Source organism: Numenius arquata, chromosome 14 (genome assembly GCF_964106895.1).
Source record: "Numenius arquata chromosome 14, bNumArq3.hap1.1, whole genome shotgun sequence".
Classification (NCBI taxonomy): Eukaryota; Metazoa; Chordata; class Aves; order Charadriiformes; family Scolopacidae; genus Numenius; species Numenius arquata.
The window spans coordinates 16430828-16454104 of NC_133589.1; the positions used below are offsets into that span (position 1 = coordinate 16430828).

The 23277-nt window shown below is 41.5% G+C and overlaps 1 protein-coding gene across 2 annotated transcripts in view; it reads right to left on the minus strand.

Annotated features, from left to right (window-relative positions):
- The window catches only part of CREBBP (CREB binding lysine acetyltransferase), a 99599-nt gene that overhangs the window by 43726 nt on the left and 32596 nt on the right, over nucleotides 1–23277 (minus strand). Inside the window, exons 3-7 of one of the 2 annotated variants that reach the window (XM_074158483.1) lie at nucleotides 19962–20138; nucleotides 10661–10910; nucleotides 9548–9661; nucleotides 1197–1439; nucleotides 476–575 (exon numbers count right to left, since the gene is read on the minus strand). In XM_074158483.1, coding sequence (XP_074014584.1) covers nucleotides 476–575; nucleotides 1197–1439; nucleotides 9548–9661; nucleotides 10661–10910; nucleotides 19962–20138 — 884 coding nt within the window. The remainder of the gene's footprint in view (nucleotides 1–475; nucleotides 576–1196; nucleotides 1440–9547; nucleotides 9662–10660; nucleotides 10911–19961; nucleotides 20139–23277) is intronic. The other variant, XM_074158484.1, reaches the window with a different exon arrangement.

The following is a 23277-nucleotide window of genomic DNA, read 5'->3' on the forward strand; positions in this document are numbered from 1 at the left end:
AACATTCGAGGTCAGGTTGGACAGGGCTCTGAGCAACCTGGTGTAGTTGAAGATCTCCTTGCTTGTTGCAACGGGATTGGACTAGAGGAACTTTAAAGGTCCTTTCCAACCTAAACTACTCTATGATTCTACTGCATCATTCTCCAAGTGAAATTTTGATATCAGCAAACTGCAACCCCCACAGCAGCAAAGCTCAGACGTTTGCAAGACATAGTATGAACAATAAAGAATCACAACTTAAAAATACAAAATATTCTTCCTTTGGGAATTTACTTCCAATTCTTAAATATTCTGGGGCTCTCTTGGGGGACAGAGCAGTAGATATAGAATTGAAACAGAAAAGAAGAGCATAACTATAGATGTGACTGATCATCTTAATGCCAGTACAATTAGTTTTTAAAGCATGCTCTTTATTTACATTCATAAGCATGTAAATAAATGTTTAATTGAGCAAGAATGAAAATGTGTGCATTACTTATTTGTCCCAAGGGATGTTGGAAGAGCAGTTTCAGGAATTAGACTAGCTTGCTGGTCTGTTGTTATTCCTCCTGCGGGAAGGTTCATCTGGTTGGCTCCTTTGGGACAAAATTAAACATCATTGGTACCCAGTTCACAATTTTGACAATAACATGGCAAAATTACACTTTACTGACCCAACTGGTTAACGAAACAAAACAGCGTTATCAGGTAAGTACTTCTATGGTAATATCTGCTGTGGTACGTATACACAGTTGCTTATGGAATCAAGTTACTTGCAGCCTGAACATTTTTTTCTACAAAAACTAGAATCTAAATTTAAAATTCATAAACTCTTAAGATTAGTTCAATAAGGTAAAAAGAAGATAACACTAACAATTAAGTTCCAGAAAGAAATTAGCATTTGAGACAGAATTGCCTGCTCGAACAGGTGAAATACTTGTTAAAGCAAAATCCTGTCTAATCACCTCAGACAACAGCAAGCTACGGACTGTATTTTAAAAGAAACTGAAACTACTGCTATTTAGCAGAAGCAATATATTCAAAGCTTTCTAAATGTAAACGAACGGTACTGTGTATAAATAGTATAAATTTAAGTTATTAATCAACACAAACAGAAAGCCACTACTCTGGTCAAGCAAAATACTAGACTACCCTAAGAATTCAACGTTTTGGTTTGTTTTAACACCTTAGTTTCTTGGTATTTTTTTTCCACCTACCCAAAGCATTAATGGTCCTCATTTGCTGGTGAGCCTGGGGCTGTGCTGGCTGTTGGCCTTGTACCTGGGGCTGCAGCTGGGTCTGAGGCTGGTTGCCATAGGGCAGTCCCAGAGCAGCATAGGCTCGCTGCATGGAGCTGGGGTCGATCGGGTTAGGGTTACTTAGCGATGGAGTATTCTGCTGGCCCGTGCCAACAGAACCGATGGAATTCTGGATTCCACCAGCTGGAGACCCTAAAAGGGCTAAAAAAAAAAAAAAAAAAAAAAAAAAAAAGGATAAGAGAAAAATTGAGGACAAACAAGAAAACAAATCATGCCAAGAAATCAACAGAACATGCATATAGCTTTATGGTATATGTTTTTCTGCCAAAGGACAGAATGACAGGTACCCGAGATGCCAAGTGGGGAAACTCAGCCTTTGATTCTACAGGACAGAAACCACCCTAGCAATTAACACATGCAGTCTAGAGAGAAGTGCTGTAAATTTCAGGCAGATAAGCCCATAATTACTGAAATACACATAAAGTATAGGCTCCAATATAAGGCTAAATAGGATTTTCATGCTTGGGACAGTAGACTAAGGGGGGGAAAAAAAAATATTAATTCCTCTACTTCCCTCTTTCCCATCAATCCCATATTAGGTCAAAATATTTGGCTCCAGATCAGAGATCCTGAGTTCAGCAGAAATACTGTGTCCTTGGACACAAAGGTAATAGTGAAGATCTGATGGCAGAAATTTTCATTCCGAGCAGTCACTAGATGAATCCTCTGAAGGCCAAATTACCCTAAAACCCAAGTTATTCAGAGATATGAAAAGCCCTGATGGGTTTCAGATGGTACTGACAAAATCTAAAATAATTTGAAGAGTCAGAAAGGGGCTGATCCTGCCACAGGTTTTGGTAAACAATGTAAATGATAATATTTAGGTATTCATTAACCTATATGACCACCACAACCAACCAATCTCTCTCACCACAGAGATGTATGGAAAAATAATTTCCATTGTAGGCAGGAAATTGAAACAACAGGGAAAAGTAGATTTTACTAAACCCAGAAGTGAATAAAAATCTGCTTTCTGGTCCTCATTTTAGCTGCCATTCTAAGTAATAACGAGCTCCATTGTGAATGACACATGGAGTATATCCTTCACTGCAGAGACACTGCATTTTGAGAACCAAGACTGTGGTAGAAGTACTACTAACACATACTCCGCGTCTTCCTCCTCAAGTGATTAAATATGCAACGTGCATTAGAAATTTCTGGGCTAAATATAGCAACAATAATAGCTTTTAATACAGGAAACAATAGTTGTTTTACTGAAATATTAGGAGAGGCACATGGTTAGGAAAAAAAAATAATTAAGGAAAACAAGCCTTCTAAGACATTAAGAGCATATCCAGGCCTTCTTAAATCCTTACCCACTATGGAAACTGGGAGAATCACTGAAAAAGACACACATTCAGCTTCCATCCAAGGGAAAACACATTACGGAATCCAGACTCTTCCCTCTCCAGATGAGAATTCAATTTGATCTCATTTGCCAAAGAACTACAAATAAACAGTCAGAGATCTCCCCCTCTCCAGAATAAGCAGCCCCACAGAGAACATCCTTTTTTTCCCCCCAAGGACAATCCATGGTATTTTTGACATTGGGTTTACCATGGAAATTAGGTTTACATATGCTTACACTTTGTGGACATGTTCATAACAACTTTTGAACTCACTGCTCATTTTCAAGCACGTTTAAAAGCAAAGACAGAAGCTGATTGAGATCCTATCAGTTTCATTTAAAAAAAATTAATAAAGGACGGACATATTAAAGAGCAACTGTATGAATTTCTTGTTGGACTTGTACTTAGCTCTTTGGATTCAACTAATTTAAGAGAAAGAGGCCTTTACACTAGTGCAAGCCAAGAAACAGGAAGTCTCTAGGAAGATTCAATAGTACAAAACTTGTGGCATCTTGGAATTCAATAGGCTTCAGAGACTGTTCTGACAGCAAAGGATCGACTCAGGAGCTAATAAAAATTCCAGCTAATTCTAACAAGAGAAAGAGGACGGTATTTCTCCGGAAAAGTTACAACAAAAAAAACCCCATACACCTTCAGCATTGGCTGTAAATCCAAGGTGGAGATGGTAGAATGACTCTGGAGATGGTGGACTGACCACAGGTGATGGCGAAGGCTGGGAACAGGAAAAAGGCTTCTAGCCATCCCGCTGAGGATAGCCAAGTGTCTCGCCATTCCTAGTGCTTTTCTGGGGAAAAAAGCTGGCACTGATCTTCTGAGGACTCCAAGCTTGGCTTGAAGCTCACACTGAAGCTAAGGCAGAGCTTGGAGAAGTCCACCACCTCTTACCCGTGGCTTTGGGCTGAGCTTTGGCAGTGGTACCAGTTACTATGAAGTCCAAGTTCAGCCATCGTGTTAGAGCAGCTTCAGTAACCACAATCCAGCCCATTCTAGAGAAGTCTGTTTCGGCAAGATCAGATTTCCAGATCTCTATTTCTGCCTCAGTTTGGGTATTTGTCAGAGTTGACAGTTTGAGTGTCACTTTAGAAGTGACAAGATGGAGAATGAATCTATTCTAAACAGGGAAAAAAAAAACCCCACTGTTTCTTCAGAAAACTACTAATATTATCATAAGGGGACAATGTCTGAAGACCACTATTTTGACTTGCAGTTTGAGAAGATGAAATGTTTGAAATGATCTCCAAGAAGTTCCACGTGTGCACGTACCAATTCAAGCACACAAGACTCACTAAAGCTGGTCAACAGCCAGTCAAACTGAAGTGTCCTGATCAGAGGACAGATTGTGTTCGTACAGCCAGCGGTTCACTTACAACACGGACATGAGTGACTCTGACTTTATAACTCAATAGCACACTGTACTGAGTATTTTCACAATACCAGGAATCTGATTTTGAAGGTTTTTTTTGGTTTTGTCTGTTTGTTCATTGGTTTTATATGAGTGCATGACGTTATGTCAATCTGTCAATCAAGAAGATGGAGGGAGAGAGTATTATATTTCCATACTGGACGGATCAAGTGCAAACACAGTCCTTTCTGTGGCAGGTACCAGAGGAAATAAGAGTCAATTAAAATAAATACAGCACTGAAACAAACAGAAGTTATCATATTAGGCTACTGCTACATGAAGAAATGTCTACTGTGATTTTTTTTTTTTAATTAACTGATGCTTTAGAGACATTGATGAGCTCATGACAGAAGCTACAAGGATGAAGACAAATCTGTGTAAGACTCTTCACATTCTAAATTCGGTCTCTTCTCCCAAGTCACAGGCGACGGGACAAGAGGAAATGGCCTCAAGTTGCGCCAGGGGAGGTTCAGATTGGATACTAGGAAATATTTTTACACTGAAAGGGTTATTAAGCCTTGGAATGGGCTGCCCAGGGAAGTGGTGGAGACACCATCCCTGGAGGTATTCAAAAGACGGGTTGACATAGTGCTTAGAGACATAGGTTAGTGATGGTTTTTATCAGAGTTAGGTTGATGGTTGGACTAGATGATCTTAAAGGTCCCTTCCAACCTAGACAATTCTATGATTTTACATGCTTTACAGACTGAGCTCCGTGTGTCCCACTGTTACAAACTCACATGTGTTTATGTATCTTGAGAGGGGAAAGTTCAAATGAGAACTTAAGCAGCCCCAGAACTTCCTGAACAGCCCTGATTAGACCCTCCTGGGCACATGCGTTAGGATGCAATCAAAATGATCAAACACTTATCTCGTCTCCAGGACTCTCGTTTCAGCGTCCAAAGAAAATGCTGCCTTAATGAAACTGCATTCATGTCTTGCACCGGGGAACCCCTCTGCCCCTCCAGCTGATTAGAATTTATTTGAAACGCAGACATCCTAATGTTATTTTAAGTACGAATGCCCAGCATTTCTCTAATCTGACCACCCCAATGAAAGCTAGTTAATCCATTTTTGGGAGGTCCAACCTAAATTTTTAATTTTGCTTCCAAATTCTGGAATTGAGACTCATTCAGCAGCATTCAAATCCTCTGTCCTGCAACTCCTCGCTCTGCTCCTTACAGCCGTTCTAGCTCAAAGGGGCTGGAGCAAAAATTCTGCTGGTAACCTCGACTCACCTCAGCGCAATCCCATCCTACACCCCAAATCAGGCAAGAATACAAGAGGTATGTGTAACACAATCACTGAATTGAAGGCTCTATCACGAATCAAATCATGGTTAGGTTTTATGAGCAACTTAAAGGTAGGAAGCGTCAGTATTCAACTTCACCACCAACGTCATTTTAAAATTAAGCATTAAACTAAAAGCCTCCACGTTATAGCATCCTATTAGTCAATGAATGGAAGTTCTTAATCCGTGGGCTACCCATCCAGCACGGGGCTCAGCGGAAGAGCTGAGAGCTGGTAGGTCACCACTACGTATCATTTCCAGCACTTGAAAAAAAACAAGAGACATATTTTGTTTGTACATTTTACAGTTACTGACACCGAGACTTGAGCAAACTGGATTTCCTGGTTGCCTGGTTTTTACAGGAAATGGGCTTTAGTGAAGAAGTTGCTGCCTACTCTTTCTGAACACACTTTCCTGCACAACAATGCACTTCTTCCTTCTCTACAAATGGTCAGGTCCCAAATGCTCTACACTATCCAGGTCTTCTTTCATTTTTCTGCCCATGCTCAATAACCTCCTTCCTCAGCCAGCTGGAGCCTAGTCCTTATTTCCATTTCCCTTGTTAAAATCCCACCCCCTTCATTCCCGAGTCCACATACTCCTGGAATTTCAGGCCCAGCCCTCTTTAAAATCAGATTTTTAGATGACAATTGGTGGCCTCTGATTTATTCTCACTGCATTTTATTTAAGATTTTCCTATGAGGAAAATATAGGGGAGACCAGCTCCATGTTCACAACTCCACCTTCCAGTCTCACTCAGCTGAACAGGGATCCCAAAGATTTTCTAGAGCCTAAATCCTGGAATGAAGCACATCAAGTACTGCATGAGGGTGGTCCAGGTCACAGCAAATGGTGAGCAGAGCACAGCACACCTATCACCTCTGGAAGCATAACCAGGAGCCTTTGGTGGCACAATACACACCTGCCCAGGCCAGAAAAGAAAGAATTAAGAAGCTCGAGTCTGTTCATGACAAGACAATATTCAGAAAAATAACTGTATAGCTATATAGAGCTGCAAGAGCTATATAGGTAGGAAATGCATCAACAGCTGTTTGCAAGAGTTTATCACTCAAATTGTGACGGGCTCAGCAGGGAGGAAGAAGTACTTCTTAACAAAAACAGCCCTCCAACCTCAAACCATTTCTACCAAATTTTAGGCCATTACTTCAAAACACAGGAGTCACTGGCCTATTCAAAAGAAAAGCTTAGTATTTCAGCATGTCCAAAATAACTTTTTTTTTTTTGCGGTTTCCCCTTATCCTCCTGGAGGCAGACATGGTTTAAGACAGAAAGAGCCATGGGGAACAGAAAGTTTCAAACTTGTCCCAACATGTCCTATTCACAAGTCACATTACTATCAACAAATATAATAAAAGACAGTTCAGGATTACTTTAAAAAACCAAACAAACCAATAAAATACGGCGTAAGATACCTGGAAAGAAACAGCTCCATCATAATAACCTAAAACTTCAATTCAAGAGGGATAGGGAACTACTGGGAAGAGTCCAGCGAAGGGCAACAAGGATGATTCAAGGATTGGAGCATCTCCCTTAGAAGAAAGGCTGAGAGAGCTGGGACTCTTTAGTCTGGAGAAGAGAAGGCTGAGGGGAGACCTTATCAATGCTTATAAGTATCTGAAGGGTGGGTTGAAGGAGGAGGGAGCCAGACTCTTTTCAGTGGTTGCCAGTGAGAGGACGAGGGGCAACGGGCACAAGCTGGAACATAAAAGGTTCCACTCAAATATGAGAAGAAACTTCTTTCCGGTGAGGGTGCCAGAGCCCTGGAACAGGCTGCCCAGGGAGGTCGTGGAGTCCCTTTCTCTGGAGATTTTCAAGATCTGCCTGGATGCAGCCCTGAGTAACATGCTCTGACATGCTCTGGGCAATCCTGCTTCGGCAGGGGAGTTGGACTAGATGATCTTTATGGTCCCTTCCAACTCTAAAAAATTCAGTGAAATTCAGTGAAAACTTTTTGCTGCAGGCAGAGGGAATCCCCCAAGGAGCAGGAATAGACAGTGACAAAGAGCACAGGAGCCATCGCACATGGGAGGGGTGGAAGCAAGTCACCAGATCGCAATGTTTCCCACTTGCTCGACCGCAGAACTTACTAAAAGATGGGCACACTTTGAAGGAGCCACTTGAAAGCCCAGCACAGGCACAACAGGATGCAAAACAACAACGGTAAAATAGGCACGAGCACAGAAAGGGACATTCTAAGACTCAAGGTCTTCAATGACCATCGCATGGTCGTTCATTCTGTAGGGATGACAGCCTGACAAAAGTAAGGAGGGTCACTATGCCTCTCATTTCTTTGTCCCCTTCTAAATATTCTCATCATATTCTGCCATGTGCAGACTCCCTTTCTCCTCCCAGTTTAGTAGATGCTATAATTATTTATTCCTAAGAGAGCCAACATTTTCTTCAAGTCTTAAACTAACCCAGCTTAGGTTAGCTCTCACCTGATCAGGTACAGGGTTTTCTAACACACTTATTAATGTTAATCATTTCACAAAGGTTTTGGAATGGCTAAAAAGGGGTATCCTTCGTAATATAGCCAAACAAGTATTTGTAGCGTTCATTTTTTACCTTCAAACAAACCACAAGGTGTTACATGTATGACTCAAGAGACATAATCCAGAACAAAGAACCTTTCACCTCAGCACAAGAAACCGCCAATTTTCACGGTTACTACCATTGGATTATTGATGAATTGAATAGAAGAAAGAGATTTCATATTTATCTCCCCCGCATGCAACAAGAGAGCCAAACTCCACACATCCATTATAATTCTGTTGTATTCAAACAACAGCCTATTTGATCCCAAAATGAAACTAATTTTAAGGACCGTTCTAGTTCAAGTGCCTTCTCTTTTGACAAGTTGTATGAATGACGTAAAAACAAATACCACACAAACTACTTCTCTACAGCAGCTTGTATTGAAAAAAAACAATTCTGTTGTGCTAGATGTTGTTAGCACTTTGATAACAACTGTGTAATAAGGATGTTATGCACAAATGGACCATGTCATATTAAAAAGCAAAGCTTTCAACACATTTTTTTGAAGGCCAAACATAACTAATCACTTACAACAAATTACTGCTTTCAACACACAAGATGTATCTTGTTTACCAAGGAGAAGTTCGGTAAAATGAAATCAAAATCCTTACCTCCGAGTAGCTCTACATTTACAATTTTTTTAGTTTTGGAGGGGAAAAAACACCCTCCTGAAACTATGAGAGCATCCTCAATGGACAACGTGGACACTCGGCTACTCCAGCTACTCTCTCCTCTACCTTAATCTCCCCTAACCCAGGAGCTCTCCTCTAGCCTCCAAGGTATATTAGCGTTCCTCGCTCCAGTCTCAGCCTAAATGGAAATTAGCAGAATGCTTCCAACACAATTCAAATGCACAAACTTTGCAAGTCCTCCAGCTATTTTCCACTTCTTAACCCTTATTTAAATACACTTAGGCATAACATTACTTAGACTTCCAGCACTGCTACATCTATGCTGTAAAATGTTCTTTTCAAAGGATTTGATGAGAAGCAAACCTCCCAGCCTGAGTTCAGTATTTTCTGTTTCAGAGCAAGAGGAAAGAAATGCACTAGAAATGGACTGTCCCCAGAAATCAGGAACAGCTATGCTCCATGGGCAAACCCACTCTGATTTGCAGAACACCAGCTGGCCTATACCAGCATTAAATACAGGTAATGATTAAGACACCCAGACCAGATCTTTCTGTGCATAAGAATTTGGTTTTTTTACAAACATTTCTGATTATTCTTAATGACTAGCATGTTGACGTAAGTTGTTTCTAGGAGCAAGAAAAATAATGAAGTAGCTTGTATCTTCCCCAAAACTCCACCTACATCCAAAACTGTGTTAGAACTGGGATCTAGTGACCTTCCTTACAATAGAACACCAGTTAGGAGTTGCCACACCCTTTAAAAACAGATGCATGCTGGATCTGAGACTCTCCTTTTTCAATTCTTGTGTATTTAAGTAATAAATTGCATTTAGTGATCAGAAAAGAGAATTCACTAGTATATTAATCCTTATACAAGACTATTAAACAGCTATTTAGTTTGTTGGGACAATGTAGAAGTTTATTGCTACACTACACATCTGATCAACTTTATTTTACCAGTGTCATTTCCACCGTGACAGCAGTAAAACAACTACTTACGTTGTTGATTTCTTTTGTCACTGGCGTTTTTCAAAGGAAGGCACACAGGACAGTCGTGCCGAGTACAATTCTTCCAGTGGGAGATGATTTGTCTCGAAGATGCACAATGAGCAACTGTAACAAGGAAAAGCCATAGAATTACAGTCACTCCTCGGTTAACTGGTTTTGAATTAACTCATCTCATTTTTCAAAGCAACTCTATTCTTTCTCCTTTACAAGCAATAGTGTATGCAACTAAACACAGCTAAATGCAACTAACATTTTTTGGGACACACCAATAATGCCATAACAAATGAAGGAAACTAGCACTAAAAATCTAAGACAAAGACCTGGTGGATATTACACCCTCTGTATACAACAGAGGAGTTGAAAAAGACACTTGCAGGGCTACATTGGTACTTTCCTACTTATAAACCAACAACCCCAACTCTCTCAAGCGTGTCTTCATAGGAAAGGGCTGGAGCACCTCTCCTATGAAGATAGGCTGAGAGAGTTGGAGGTGTTCAGCCTGGAGAAGAGAAGGCTCCAGGAAGACCTTGTAACGGCCTTCCAGTACTTGAAGGGGACCTACAGGAGAGATGGGGAGGGACTCTTTGTCAGGGAGTGGAGCCATAGAAGACAAGGGGTAATGATTTTAAATGGAAAGAGGGGACACTGAGATGAGATCTGGGGAAGAAATTCTTTGCTGTGAGGGTGGTGAGAGCCTGACCCAGGTTGCCCAGAGAAGCTGTGGCTGCCCCATCCCTGGAGGGGTTCAAGGCCAGGGCTGGACAGGGCTTTGAGCAACCTGATCTGGTGGGAGGTGTCCCTGCCCAGGGCAGGGGGTGGGACTGGGTGATCTTTGGGGTCCCTTTCAGCTCTAACCATTCTATGATTCTAAAAGGCAAATATTGCATTCTGTTTTCTAAACTGACAACCGTGAAGAGATCAGAAATGGAAACCGGGCAAAGGTAATGAAAAAGGGAGCAGCTCTTTAATTAAAGAACCAGTTTTGGCACTCGTTTGTGCCAAGCGTAGGGATCTTCTTGAACAAGAAGAGAAACGCTGCTGACAAACACGCAAGAAACCTTACGCAGCGCCTTTGCAAGAGCGGCTTCAGCAACGCGCCCTCACCTTGACAGGCCTTCCCAGCTTGGCAGTGCGTCATGTGGTTGAGGACGTTCTTCATGGTTCGACAGTGTGGCAGAGCGCAGGCCCGCACCTCTCCGTTGGCCTGCTCCCGCCTCTGACATTTGTGAGCGTGAAGCAGCAACACCAACTGCTGCTGGATCAGTTTGCGCTTCTCCGGATCCGCCGTTGGTCCGGTCGCCATCGCCTGCGTCGGTACGATCCCCACTTGCTGGACTTGGGTTTGCATCTGGGACTGAGAGAACAGGTAAGTTCAGCATCAAGTCTGCAAGTCTCAATTCTGTAAAATAATCGAGTATCACAAGACTATTCGCCAAGCATTCTGCCATCCCTGGCTGCAAGGATTATTACGCCAGTCTCTGCAGCATTCTCAAACCTTGGAACAGCAAAAAAGTACTGAGAGGTTCCTCTCTTAAGACATTTACAAACAATAGTTTAAGTAGTAAGACATCCAAAATCTTCTGTTTATTAGACAGATCATAATTCCAAGAGGAATGAGCTCTTACCACACTTGGAGATGGAATTCAAGTCTGTTTAGTGTTATATTTTCATATTACAGGTTTTATATACACTTCAATCCTAGTTTCTCATCCCCAACAGAAAAAGGAGTCCGATGGGAGAAGACAGTCAAAATTTTGACTGGCTCTGTATATTACAGTGAAAAACAGAACTGATTCTCCACATCTAAATTAGCCTTTCTTCTGACAAGTGAGTGCTGATTTTCCTCTCCTAGAGAAAATCGCCAAGGAAAGACACATACGGTTTTTCTCCCAGAAAGGGCCACCAAAATCTGGATTGTATTATGGCTACTGAAGTGAACTAGAGTTAACTACAAAAGGTTGTCTCAGCTTGTAAAATCCTGCTTTATTTCCAGCATCCATTCTCTACGGACACACTTCTGTTGCGCTGCCCGAGAGGCTCTGCATACCCGCAGAGATCTTCAGGCTCAGACACAGCTCGTAACAGCGCAGAAGAGAAAGAGCTTCCTTAACGTGTCATTTCTTCAGCACAGATTTAGAAGCTTTTCTACCACCTTCTAGGACCTTTGAAGGACAAATGTGGAAACCTGATTTTCAAAATTAAGCACGTCCACAGCCTGCATCAACCCCGTGAGCAGTTATGGGGCTGCAAGAATGCTTAAATCCCCATGATTTGCAGCCTGAATTAATCTCATGGATAAACATGAAACTGTCCCAAGAATCACTTTGATTATACACTGTAAGTACGGGTTATCACTGAAAAGCTCACCAACTTCCAAGCTACCTAAGGAAAATCAGCCATTACAAACACCTACAAATAGAACCTAGAAAGAACAGGATTATACTGGGGAGTTCACAGAGGAAATAATTCAGTGTTCCTACAGAACTACTGACCAAAGCCTGCTTAGTACATTTAAGGAAAAAAAAAAAAAAAAAAAAAAAATCACACTTAAGAGATGAAGTACACTATTTCTAGCCTGCTCTGCCTTTGACCTTTGAGAAGGACTCCTCAGAAAATTCCACAGCCTACGAAACAGAGCACCTAACAGCAAACCCCCCTCATTTTCTTAGGTCAACAAAAGGTCCCCTGGCACAGGTTTCTCAGATTTAAAACCTGATGTGCAGGTGGCAAAGAGCTACCTTTTCTTCTGGAGAACGAAGCACACAAGGTCAAGTAGAAAACACAACATCTGGTATTTGATGAGGAAGGTGGGAACTCCACCACTGATAACGATTACAGTAAGTCTCAAACAACGAGGAGTTGCTGCATCTGTTTGTCTTGAGCTTGCAAGAAAAAGAGCAGTAAAAGGAAGGAGGGTGAAGGAAACCCATTCACTTATGCTCCCAGTGCATCTGGCTGAAATTCAGTCTTCCAGTTCTTCTGTGAACAAACCCACAAGAGCAGACAGGTTTTGCTGAAACAATTCTTGGGTCGCAAATAGGAAACAATTAGTTTGGCCAATCTGCAGAAAAATACAGAGAGCGTGCCAAAGAAAATCTTGTTGGAAGTGATGTTTTCATCCCAGTCAAAGAACTGTTTCCCAAGCCAAAGTTCTCCTTTGGTTACTACCCTACAGTCAACAGACATGACTACAGCTGTACCACCACAGATGCCCCGACCCTGAAGGATTTCTTGAAGATCAAGTATCAAAAGGGCAGAATCATGAAGTATCAGCAGTTAGAAGAACAAGCATCGGTCCCGATGAGAGTGTCTGCAGGTAGGCACAAAAAAAGAGCTCTGAATATTGCCTATAGCTCTATAGAGTTATGTTGGTCACTATTTCAACCTAGTAAAGTCCTAAACCTGCAAATATAATGAATGATCTTTCCACCATTTTACTTTCAGGACTGTTGACTCTCTGAGGAAGTCGATTTCATCCCTGTTAGTTTGTCTTTTAAGACCAGTGGTCTGTGGGACCAGTTCAAAGCAGGAGATATGGTAGGGCACTGCAGTCACACCAAAGCTGTGTAAATCCTCCATCGACCACAGAAACCATTCCACTCCAGAACGAGCAGGAGGCTTCACGGTGCTTTACCTGAACGACTAAGAGTTTTCCTGATGAAGCAGGAAATTCAGACACTTCTGCCCTCACAATTAAAATAAAGACGGCTCCTTCATCAACCAATTTTCTAGAAACGGAGTAACACACATTTCTACAGTGCAAAGCAGTTATTAATACCATTTAAGATTACGAAAACTATATATTCACACAGGAAGAGAGTTCTGCCCTGTCCCTATTCTGAAGAGCAAAAACTTTCTGTGCTTCTGGGCAGCACAAATGCAGAAGTATCTCATCTTCGTGGACATGGATGGACACAAAGTTCCCTGGAGGTTTTACTTTACTGAAACGGCCAGTCATTTCCACGTTCTTTCATTCTCCCTGGTAAGATAATACCACCTTCCGGAGCCACTGTATTAGGAAAAATCCTGCATTTAAAAAATGCCTTTTAATTCTTTAAGACAGGTTTGTAATCAAATGTGAGATAATTAAGAATCCACTGCCACAAAGGATTACTATTTTGATGCAGTTACTTGTTTTATAGGCCTTCCCTCACCCTAACCTGAAGGCAGGTAGCACTTGGGGTTTTTCTCAGTCTGTTGACATCTTGGGACTAGAAAAGGGGTATTACTTAAAAGCGACAAGAGATTTTTAATGTCATCCACATTATGGGCACATCCAGTCTATCAATTAAGACTTTAAGAAAACAACCCTTGCAGTACCTGCAGAGAGCAGGGTTGCATCCCACCTTTGCTCTTGCATGAGTACGTAGGGTGAAACACACCCAAACCTCTCCAGTTCCCCCTCAATCACAGGCACAGACTGTGATCCTGAGGGTCCCTTTCACAGAAGGGATAGCGGGCATAAAGTGGATATAAAAGTGGCGTGAACTGTAAATCTCAAAGAACGCTTCTAATTAGCAACATTTCTATCTGAATTAAGTATTCAGTGTGATCAACTCCAATCATGTACCCCGCACATTTACATTAAGGTTGAAAGAATTCTTTCCTGCAAATACGGAATGCTCTAGTAAGTGTGGAATCAGCTCTGGGCAGCCCAGAAGCATCATTCTGTCACAAAGCTGCAAGGAGAGCTCCAACAGCAGCCCTCTGATGGCATCAGGGAAGGAGATGTTTCTCGGCACAGTCACTCAACGAAGCCAGGCTTTCTCCAGTGACTACCAGAGCTTCACTGCGAAAGCGACACAGAACCAGTTTACGCTTCTTGCAATTCACTCTGATATTCTCCACGTGGATGGTGGTTTCTCTGGTTCCACCAGTTACCGTGAACAGGCATGACCTGAACAGGCTGGTCCTATCCATACAGGAAGAATCCTCCTGACACCAGGAATGTGAAAGTCTGCGTTGGCTGGAGAAGTCCACGCACACACAGAAGAGGCTGACACGAGTGGAAGTACAAGCACAAGCGCTTGCATTTGTGCCCAATAACCCTGCATTTTCTCATCCAAGAGGCAGAAGGAATCAGAACCTGAGTCTTTCTTAAAGATACATTTTTGGAGTTTCATCTCCTTGTATGTATACTTTCTGATTTGAAGGACCAGCAAATGACAAGAAACATGAAGAAATGTTTTAGAACAACAAAAAGGAACAAAGTGTGACATAGGAACCTGCAGAGTCCAGCTCTCGCACCCAGGAAATTAAGTGAACAAAATTTTAAGAGAGCTTGATATGAAATTTACTGGGTGATAAAACAGACTGAGAAACGATCAAAATTAAAAAAAAACAGTCTGTGGATAAGAGACAAATAAGAAATTTTAAGTGAAGGAAAGCCATGCTGTCAGTGCTGGCTGTGGAACGCTTCACCTTAGCTGCTGGAAGAGAGTAAGAAATGGCAATGGGTATTCTCTGCCACATATATTCGTATTGGGAAGACTGAAGAGCGGAACACGAGCCAGAGGACTGGGGAAAGAGCAGATCCTGTTTTTCAGCTTGCTTTTGCCAGCCTGGCACCATTATTTATGGACAGTGCAAAAATTAGCGTGTTCCACCATTCAAAGCAATACAGACGTTCCCAGGATGAACTCCCGTACAAAGACAGAACTGGGATGTCTGCTTTGCTCCCAACATTAAAACATGGTTTCTCCAGCACTGGACTTTGTTAGATTTGTTCCCAGGTTATTAAGATCTTTTCCTTTAGGAGACCATGGCTAAGCAACCTGGACAAGAGCTTTTCCCAGCTCTTTGCTATACTGCTCCTCCACTTAAAATCATGTGGGATTTTCCTGAGGAAGAGGAGTGAACACGCCTGGGGAAGAGAAACTTTCAAAGCACAGGTCAGGGCAGGCATGGGGAAGGTGAGCACAGCAAAGGCAAGCCCACCAGAGGCTGGGAGGCTGCTGCTGAGGGTGGCAGGCAGACACACCATCACAGACCTTTCCTGCAGTGAAAGAGAAGACGGAGTTTGCTGCAAGAGAGGAAAAAAAAAATCACGGAAAGGTTAAGAAAGCAAGCCTTCTTCACTGTGAGGGCCCAACAGAGATTTTTCATAAAGCCTTTTATTTCTGGTCTCTAAAATAAAATAAGAGTTGTCTATTTTAAGTAGCTGCAGTTCTACTTGTTCTAACTAAACCTGACCTCCCAGTTTAAAAGCTTTCTTCCTTTCTCTAGGAGGTCTGCAGCAAGGCCCACCTAAGACATCCTCATCCCCGAGTCATCGTTTTCCTTGCTTCTGATCAAAATCTGTTAATAAAGAAACCCAAGGGACATAAAAAGAAACAGAGAAACAGGGAAGAACGCCAACAGAAAACTCAAGATGTAGTTTAATAAGAGATTGGGAAAAAAACGCAAGAGAAGATGTGCTGCTCCAATTCCAAGTCAAAAGAACCGAGGAGAAACAATTTCCTTCGCTTCCAAAAAGCACTATTCTCTCAACTCCATCTGCTGGTCATAAGGATAACTGTGAAACCAAGCTGGTGTCTGGGAGCCAAACTTCACACATTGTACTCCTAACCCATGTAGAAATACCAGATTTACTGGTATGTCCATGACAAAACCATTCGTCACCACCCTTGGAATATGTAGTACTGCAGACACTGCAAAGCTTCAGTAAGTTTGATGGAAAGGTCTAATGGGGTTCCCCCCACCGACAGCACATCCCAGAGTCTGGGTACCGGGAAAACCAGAGGCTCCTGGCTCCTGCACAGGTCGCACACTGCGCTGAGCGCCAAAGCGCAGAGCACGGCTCCCTTCCACAGCCCAGAGATTGTGCATGATCTCACCGCAGCGCAGTACTGCCAATCCTGCATCCAACAACTGGAGTGACATTGAATCTCAGTAGTGTGTCACCAAAACTTCCAACAACGTCACAACATCCTTCTTTTGGAAACAAGTCAGTCGCTCAAGATTTCAAGCTGCCCACTCTGCAAGGAAAACTCATCGTATTCTCTAACAGTCATACAAAGCAAAAGCTAATATATACTGTTCCGATCCATAGTTAGGAAAATAAACAAAAAAATCAATCCATCTGGCTGGCACTGAAAATTAATACCTTAATGCTGACCTTTTAATCATATTAATACCATAAGGTTTGTTACTTCTTTCCTAATTAAAGAGATTAAGCCAAATGTGCTTCTCGGGGTCTAGCGTAAGGTCACACTTGGAACAAGGGCTGGAAGATGCACTAATGCTTCCGAGAACAACTTCATTTGGGAAGCAGGGGGAAGAGAGAGGGTGTTGTTCTTAGGAGAGTGGCAGCCTGAATTTGGATTAATAAAAACAATTCACTGCTGCAGCAGAGATTTATCCTGGCTGCCAGCGTGAGGGTTGTGCCTGGCAGTGGGAAAACCTCTGGCTAGTGTTTGAGACAGGGGTGCCACATATAATGATGCTTAGAATAACGTGGGGTAAGAAACATACTCATCTTCTGCTTTACTTTTGCAGTGCACACGTAAGGTTAGAGAGAAAGGCAAAAGACTGAAAGGAGTATTTTAAAAATGTCTTAAATGTTTTGCTTTTCAGGACCAAAGGATCTTAAGACAACAGCTTCACCTTTATTTCCTCTTCTCTTATTGAGATATTCTTAGTGGTAACCAAGGTGCTTAACATCACGCTGAAATCTGGTTTCCTGCCTCAGAGATGCCACATAGTACCAACGTTTTCATTCACATGGGTTTGTTTCTCACGTGGAATTGTACTTTTGGGGCCCTTTAAGATACAAGTAGCATAGAGGGCTGGTTTAGCACGATACATGACTCCAATCATCTCACAAAAAACCCTGGAGGTCTTTTTAAAAAGATGTAGCTGGTCTTTTACTTGCTGTACTAGATGGAGGTTGAACCGATCCTCCACAGGTTCATTTTTGATAGATGGTAACATAACGCTTTACCCTTTTCCACTTCACTCCTGCCTCCTCCAGAAGATGGGACAGACCACGCACAAGGCCAAATACATAAAATCAACCCCCCATCTTCAGGGTCCTAAAGAATCTTGGGCCACAGCAAATGGCGAAGGGATTGCAGCAAAAAAGCACGGCATAATGGTTCCAACACCACAACTCCGCTCGGGGGAACTGCCTCTCTCACAAGGAACTTTTCACAAGTGTCATCTGGGTCATATTTTAGTTGCCCAAGGTGAGACACGGACATCACTTCCACGAGTTGTAGGAGTGCACATCTAACCCATGCGAATGGTATTTTACCCTTAGATACTGCCTTAACACATGAAATGAGGAAGTCTTTAGCAAGCCAGAGCCTACAAACCTCAAGCTCAGAATCAGCAGATTCTTCCAGTCTTACTCTTTTTGTGCCTCTCGGCCTCACGTTTAAAACCGGGGCATCTTTATCTCAGAAAGGCACTGTGAAAATTAATCCAAAGTATATGCCTAGTCCAGTGATGACTGCCACAGAAAAGACCATTGGGAAAGGGCTGGCTGAGTGAAATGTATTACTACATACAGTCAAGAAGGCCCAGGGCTATACAGTGAGCAGCAAAAATAGGACAAAATGTTGACTATGTGCTCTTTTAGAGGGCACCGTTCATGTTGTACAACGAATAAAGCAAAGTCCCTGTGGAAGGAATAGCATATGGCCACGTATGTAATATTACCAAATAATTACACTGCCTTACTCACTGCTGCCAAGTAAAGGTTAAAATTTAACAAGCCTGATGTTTCCGTTAAAATTCTTGGCTTTGCAGTAAAAATGTTTAGATGGAAACTTCAGTTTTTAAAGATGAAAGTTCCACCCCCAGCAGGACCACAATCAAACTCTAACCACCGTATGATCCACGAGCAGGGCTGAGACCTTTTGGCTCGACAGTACCCACGTCTATTGGCTGAAATGGTTAATACTCTCCCTACTGCCTTGAGGGAGAAAAAGGCATATTGGACATACGAAGCTTTTGACACTCGAGAAACAAAGAAAAATGGTTTTGATTGTCCTCTCAGGAGACAACTCGTATTTTTTACATTTTAAAGAAACTGCAGTTGATAGTACTGGGAAAGTAACTTTCCCTTACTTTTCCTCTGTCTCTTGGAGTAGATGGAAGAAAGGAAACTGGAAGTTTTTTCTTTTATTTCCTCCCCCACCAGACAGCCCTTGATAGAAAACACCTCTTTTATTCCACCTGAATTATCTGCCATTACATCCTATACTAATAAGCGAGTACACCAAGATTTAGGCTTCCCAAAATCTGACAGTTAAGTGGGATAAAATCAGGCTTCAGAATCAGCCAGTCCCCGAGATGAATCCACTTTGATCAGGTTTGCAGGCTCACCACAGAATCAGGGCAATAATTCATTTGCTTTACACCTGATCCAAACTTAAAGTATTTTAAAAACAAAATTAGAATAGTCATGCAGCAAACTGTCTTTTATAAATATTCTGCACGAGTGTAAGTGGTATTCTGAACATGGTTTTAATCCTAGTCACCAGCTCCTTTCCATAATCATAAGCAATAAACGACAAATGATATTAAAGGAAGATTTCACAATGTAACTAAAAGAAAATTAGTTTCCCTCCCTCTAAAATCAGAAGAAAAGAGGAAGTTTATTACATCCTGTTCCTTCTCATATATAGCCCCGTTAGTGATAGGCAGGTAGTAAACTCACTGATGGAAGGACAAGCATTGCTTGTGCCAAAAAATAGCTGGTTTTCAAGTTAAACTAAAAAATAAGCAATTTGCATCTTATGGAAGGTTTTACAAGTTTCTATAGTAACTGCTATCATGTATAAGAATATAACATGCAACAAGCTGGAGTTTCCATAGAAACGACACAAGCAGTTTGATTAATACGCAGAGGTACTGAGACAAACGGGAAGGTTTAATCTCACTTTATAAAGAAAACTCTAGTAAACAGAATACTACAAACTTGGGCGAGGTGTCCTAATAAGAACTATTCTCATAAACTTATAAACTGCAAATCACGCACAATTTGAAGTGCGACGGCTGTGGTGTGTTTACCATATTAGATTCAAAGGATATGAAAGGTACTATTTAGTTTCAGGAATTTGATGAGGTATCCAACACATTCTAATTGATTTAGGAATTTAAACCTACAAACAGCACTTACAGAGAAGACATTTTCATCTTTGGTTTGGACTAAACGTACCGGACAAAATGAAAGGATTTAATGCAATCCTTATCACAAAATGCTGTGATTGCTTAGAAAGTTAAAATTACTGCATAAAAACATACACTGCAGAGTGGTCTGAGGAATCACGGGGCAAATCTGATGTTTAAATGACCAGGGAGTATTTGTCCACTCATGTTGCAGAAGCCGTATCACCCAGGAATTTAAAATACACTATCAAGACATAAGGAATAAGGGAAACGGGCAGGTAGAACTCACCATATTTGGCACACTGGTGACGGGAGTACTCTTGATGTCGGCAGGAAAGGGAGACAAACTATTCGCCATGCCTGGCTTGTTCGGCAACTGAGGATTCACTCCCGTAGCTCCCATCTGCTGCCCTCCAGTTTGACTGAAAGGCTGCCCAAAGGGACTAGTGTTACCTGCCATTCCCATCTGGAAAAAGAATGAATGAAATTATTATCATTCCCCTGATTCCAAAGGGACATTTTTTTTAAAAAAAAAAAAAAAAAAAAAAAAAAAGAAAACATATGTCAAATATCCACCTTTGCATTCACAGAGACCAAATTCCAGTTTAAGTTGCTCAATATTAAATGCTCAATTTCACAACTTTAATCAAATCTAAGTTCTTAAAAACTATTTTACAAATTTACACAACTGTGTGCGCCCAAAGTCTTGCAACTGAACTTACAAAATCATTGTGCAAACGCAAAGGAGAAAACAAGATTATTCTTCCCAATCTGCATTGACAGAAATTACTTTTTCCAACACCGCACAAAATTCCGAAAACCAACCCAACCCCAAATCCTGTAATACTTTGTGCATTCTGTGCAGAAAGCAGGACTTTGTACACAGGCTAGAAATGGGGGGGCGGTGAGGGGGGCCCGGGGTGAATATGTAGAGGCATCCAGCAAATGCTTATCTGCTTATGTTTTGGTACTTGAGGAAAAATGTCTGTACAAAAGGACATCTATCTAAGGCTGACACCCTTGACAAATTACACCCCCAAAACTCCTTAGGAATAGCAGGCGGAAATACGACTGCACCCGAAGAAGTAAAGAGAACATTGTCTATCCAAAGAGCCATCTCGCCTCAAGAACAATCTCACAAGAGAAATGGTGAAATCTCTATTTCTTGAGCCAGTTAATATTACTCTGGATAAAAGGTCCTGAACAGACATTTAAGCAGGAATTTACTTCTTTCAAAGAGAACGACTTAGAGTAGGACCCTTCTTCCTCCCTCCGAAAAAGGGGAAATAAAAGTTGACAGATCATGTTTGCGCTCCCCCCTGCCCCACACTGGGAGGATTTCTTGATGACTTTATCACCTGTCAGAATATCTTAAATATCAAACCAACCACTGAGCCAAGTCTTTATTTGAAATATTCAATCCTATTTTCCCCTTCCTTTGACCTCTCCAGCCCTTCCTTACACAACACACTGGTTTTCCATGGTCCTACTCTTTTCACTTCCCTTACCAGCAGGGATTCAGGAGGACTATTCTCGCAGCTGGAAGGGGGACCGAGCACGTCAGCTTATCAGTGGAACAGCCTCCTAATTGCTCAGTGGTTGCTTTTTTGTGCTTACAGGAATCGGGCTGAACGACCAGTTGATGAAGCACCGGTTAAGAGCAGTAAATTACGTCGGGGCAGAGTCCAATAAACACAATTTGACTGTGCCTTGTCCTCTTGTCAGTGTGTACTTTGTACACTGGGGTTTCAGAGAGCTGGCCCAGCTGCACTTGAAGTAGCTTTACATTAGGAAATACTCCCTTAACCTGTCCCCTGCAGAGTGGCACTGCCAGATTCCGGCCTTTTCCTACTGGACAAAATGCTGTATCTTTTACAGAAGAATCTGACCCCCTATACACACATTAAAAAAAGAGAAAAGCTGTTACTTGGACAAAGGAAGAGGTTATCATGTATGTTGTGTTCCAGCATAACACTGAATAATTCAAATAGCATATGAGACCAAAAAACCCCAATTGCTTAATAGCATTAAAAGCTTAGTAATTAAGACAGCTTTTAATGAAAAGTGGTACTGGCTACTATTACATTGTACAAATACCAAGGATTTTATTTTCTATATTTCTGTTTGGGTTTTAGGACTGTATATTCAAAGAAATCAGGGCTTTTAATTATTAGTTATTATAACGTGTATTTTGACAGCTTTTCCCTGAAGAATTAATAGTGAAGTATTTAATAAACTCACACACTAATCTTAGACCGCTACTTCAGAGGAGGTATGAGACAGGATCATGAGATATCTACAGGTAGTCATTAATACCATGATGGTCCATCAGGTTAACAGTGAAGAAAACCTCTGAATCTAAAAGTGAGATTCTGAGAAAGCAGCCTATGACCGACTATTTAAACCTTTCAGAGGCCAGAAATAGCAACATGAGCTGTTTGGCTGTTATTCAGTTTTCCCTCGTGTCTGAATCCCCAACTTCATTTGCCTGCAGAAGGTCACGGTCCTTCAAGTTGTCTTTGAACTCGCTTGCAGGTTTGGTGGAGTTTTGTTAAATTGTATAATATATTGACTATTCTGGCAACCGCCGCTGCGCTACGACTTCCTACAAGCCCTACAGCCGCCACCACCCCTGGGAAAGCACAGTGGTGAGCCCAAACCGGGAGAGAGAAATGCTGCAAACACATGAACCTATTTCCACAGCTCTGCATGGGCCACACCAGCAAAGTCCTCCTTAGACCTCACAGCGTAAGGATGGAGCATATTCAGCCACCGGGGAGGAGACAGAAAGGACTTGGTGCAGACAACGAAGCTGCCCAACACGGATGTGCTGAGCTTTGCACAGCGTAATGTTATAAGCCTCTGGCAGAATCTTAAAAGACAGCCGAATTTTCAAAAAGCAGAAGAGAGATTTTCTTTAGGCAGTGAGAACGCTAAGCAAATTTTACACCAAATTTAAATTCTTGCTCCAAAAGAAACGGAGATGTGTTCTTCATCTTATCATCAGGAAAGATTAACTTACTTTTCCTCAAAGGAAAAATGTTTAAAAATAGATTTGTAGGAAAAATATTACAAGTATTTGTCTCAAAAGAAAAAGAACAGAAAATTTAAGTTTGTTGAAATTCTAAACCATGAGAACATCCCTAAAGCACCAAGGAACTGCAATTCTAACAGGTACCACGTGGTTGGTTTATCATATTTTAATATTTCCCTTTCAACAGATCTTGTTATTAAACATATTACAACTCAGTATAACAACAAAGTAAACCTTTCAAGTCTTCCAAACTGAGTGCTTAATATGATGAGGATAATTTTTCCTTTTCTAGGTGGTCATTAAGTAATACACTTGATTGAAATTTTAAGAAATGCCTTGCTGTGCTTTGAAATCAAGCTGGAAGCAAAGCAGCTTCTATTTGAAACCTTGTATTTTTTTTAAAGCTGCTCTCACCACATGGTATTTCAACGCCCAAAGCTGCGCTTCAGTCAGTGAAAGGAACCTAAGGCTAAAGAGTTACATCAGTCTACCACTTTTAAAAAAAAAAAAAAAAAAAAAAAAAAAAGCAGATAGTTTGCTAACATTGTAAAACATTAGACATGCCCTTTAA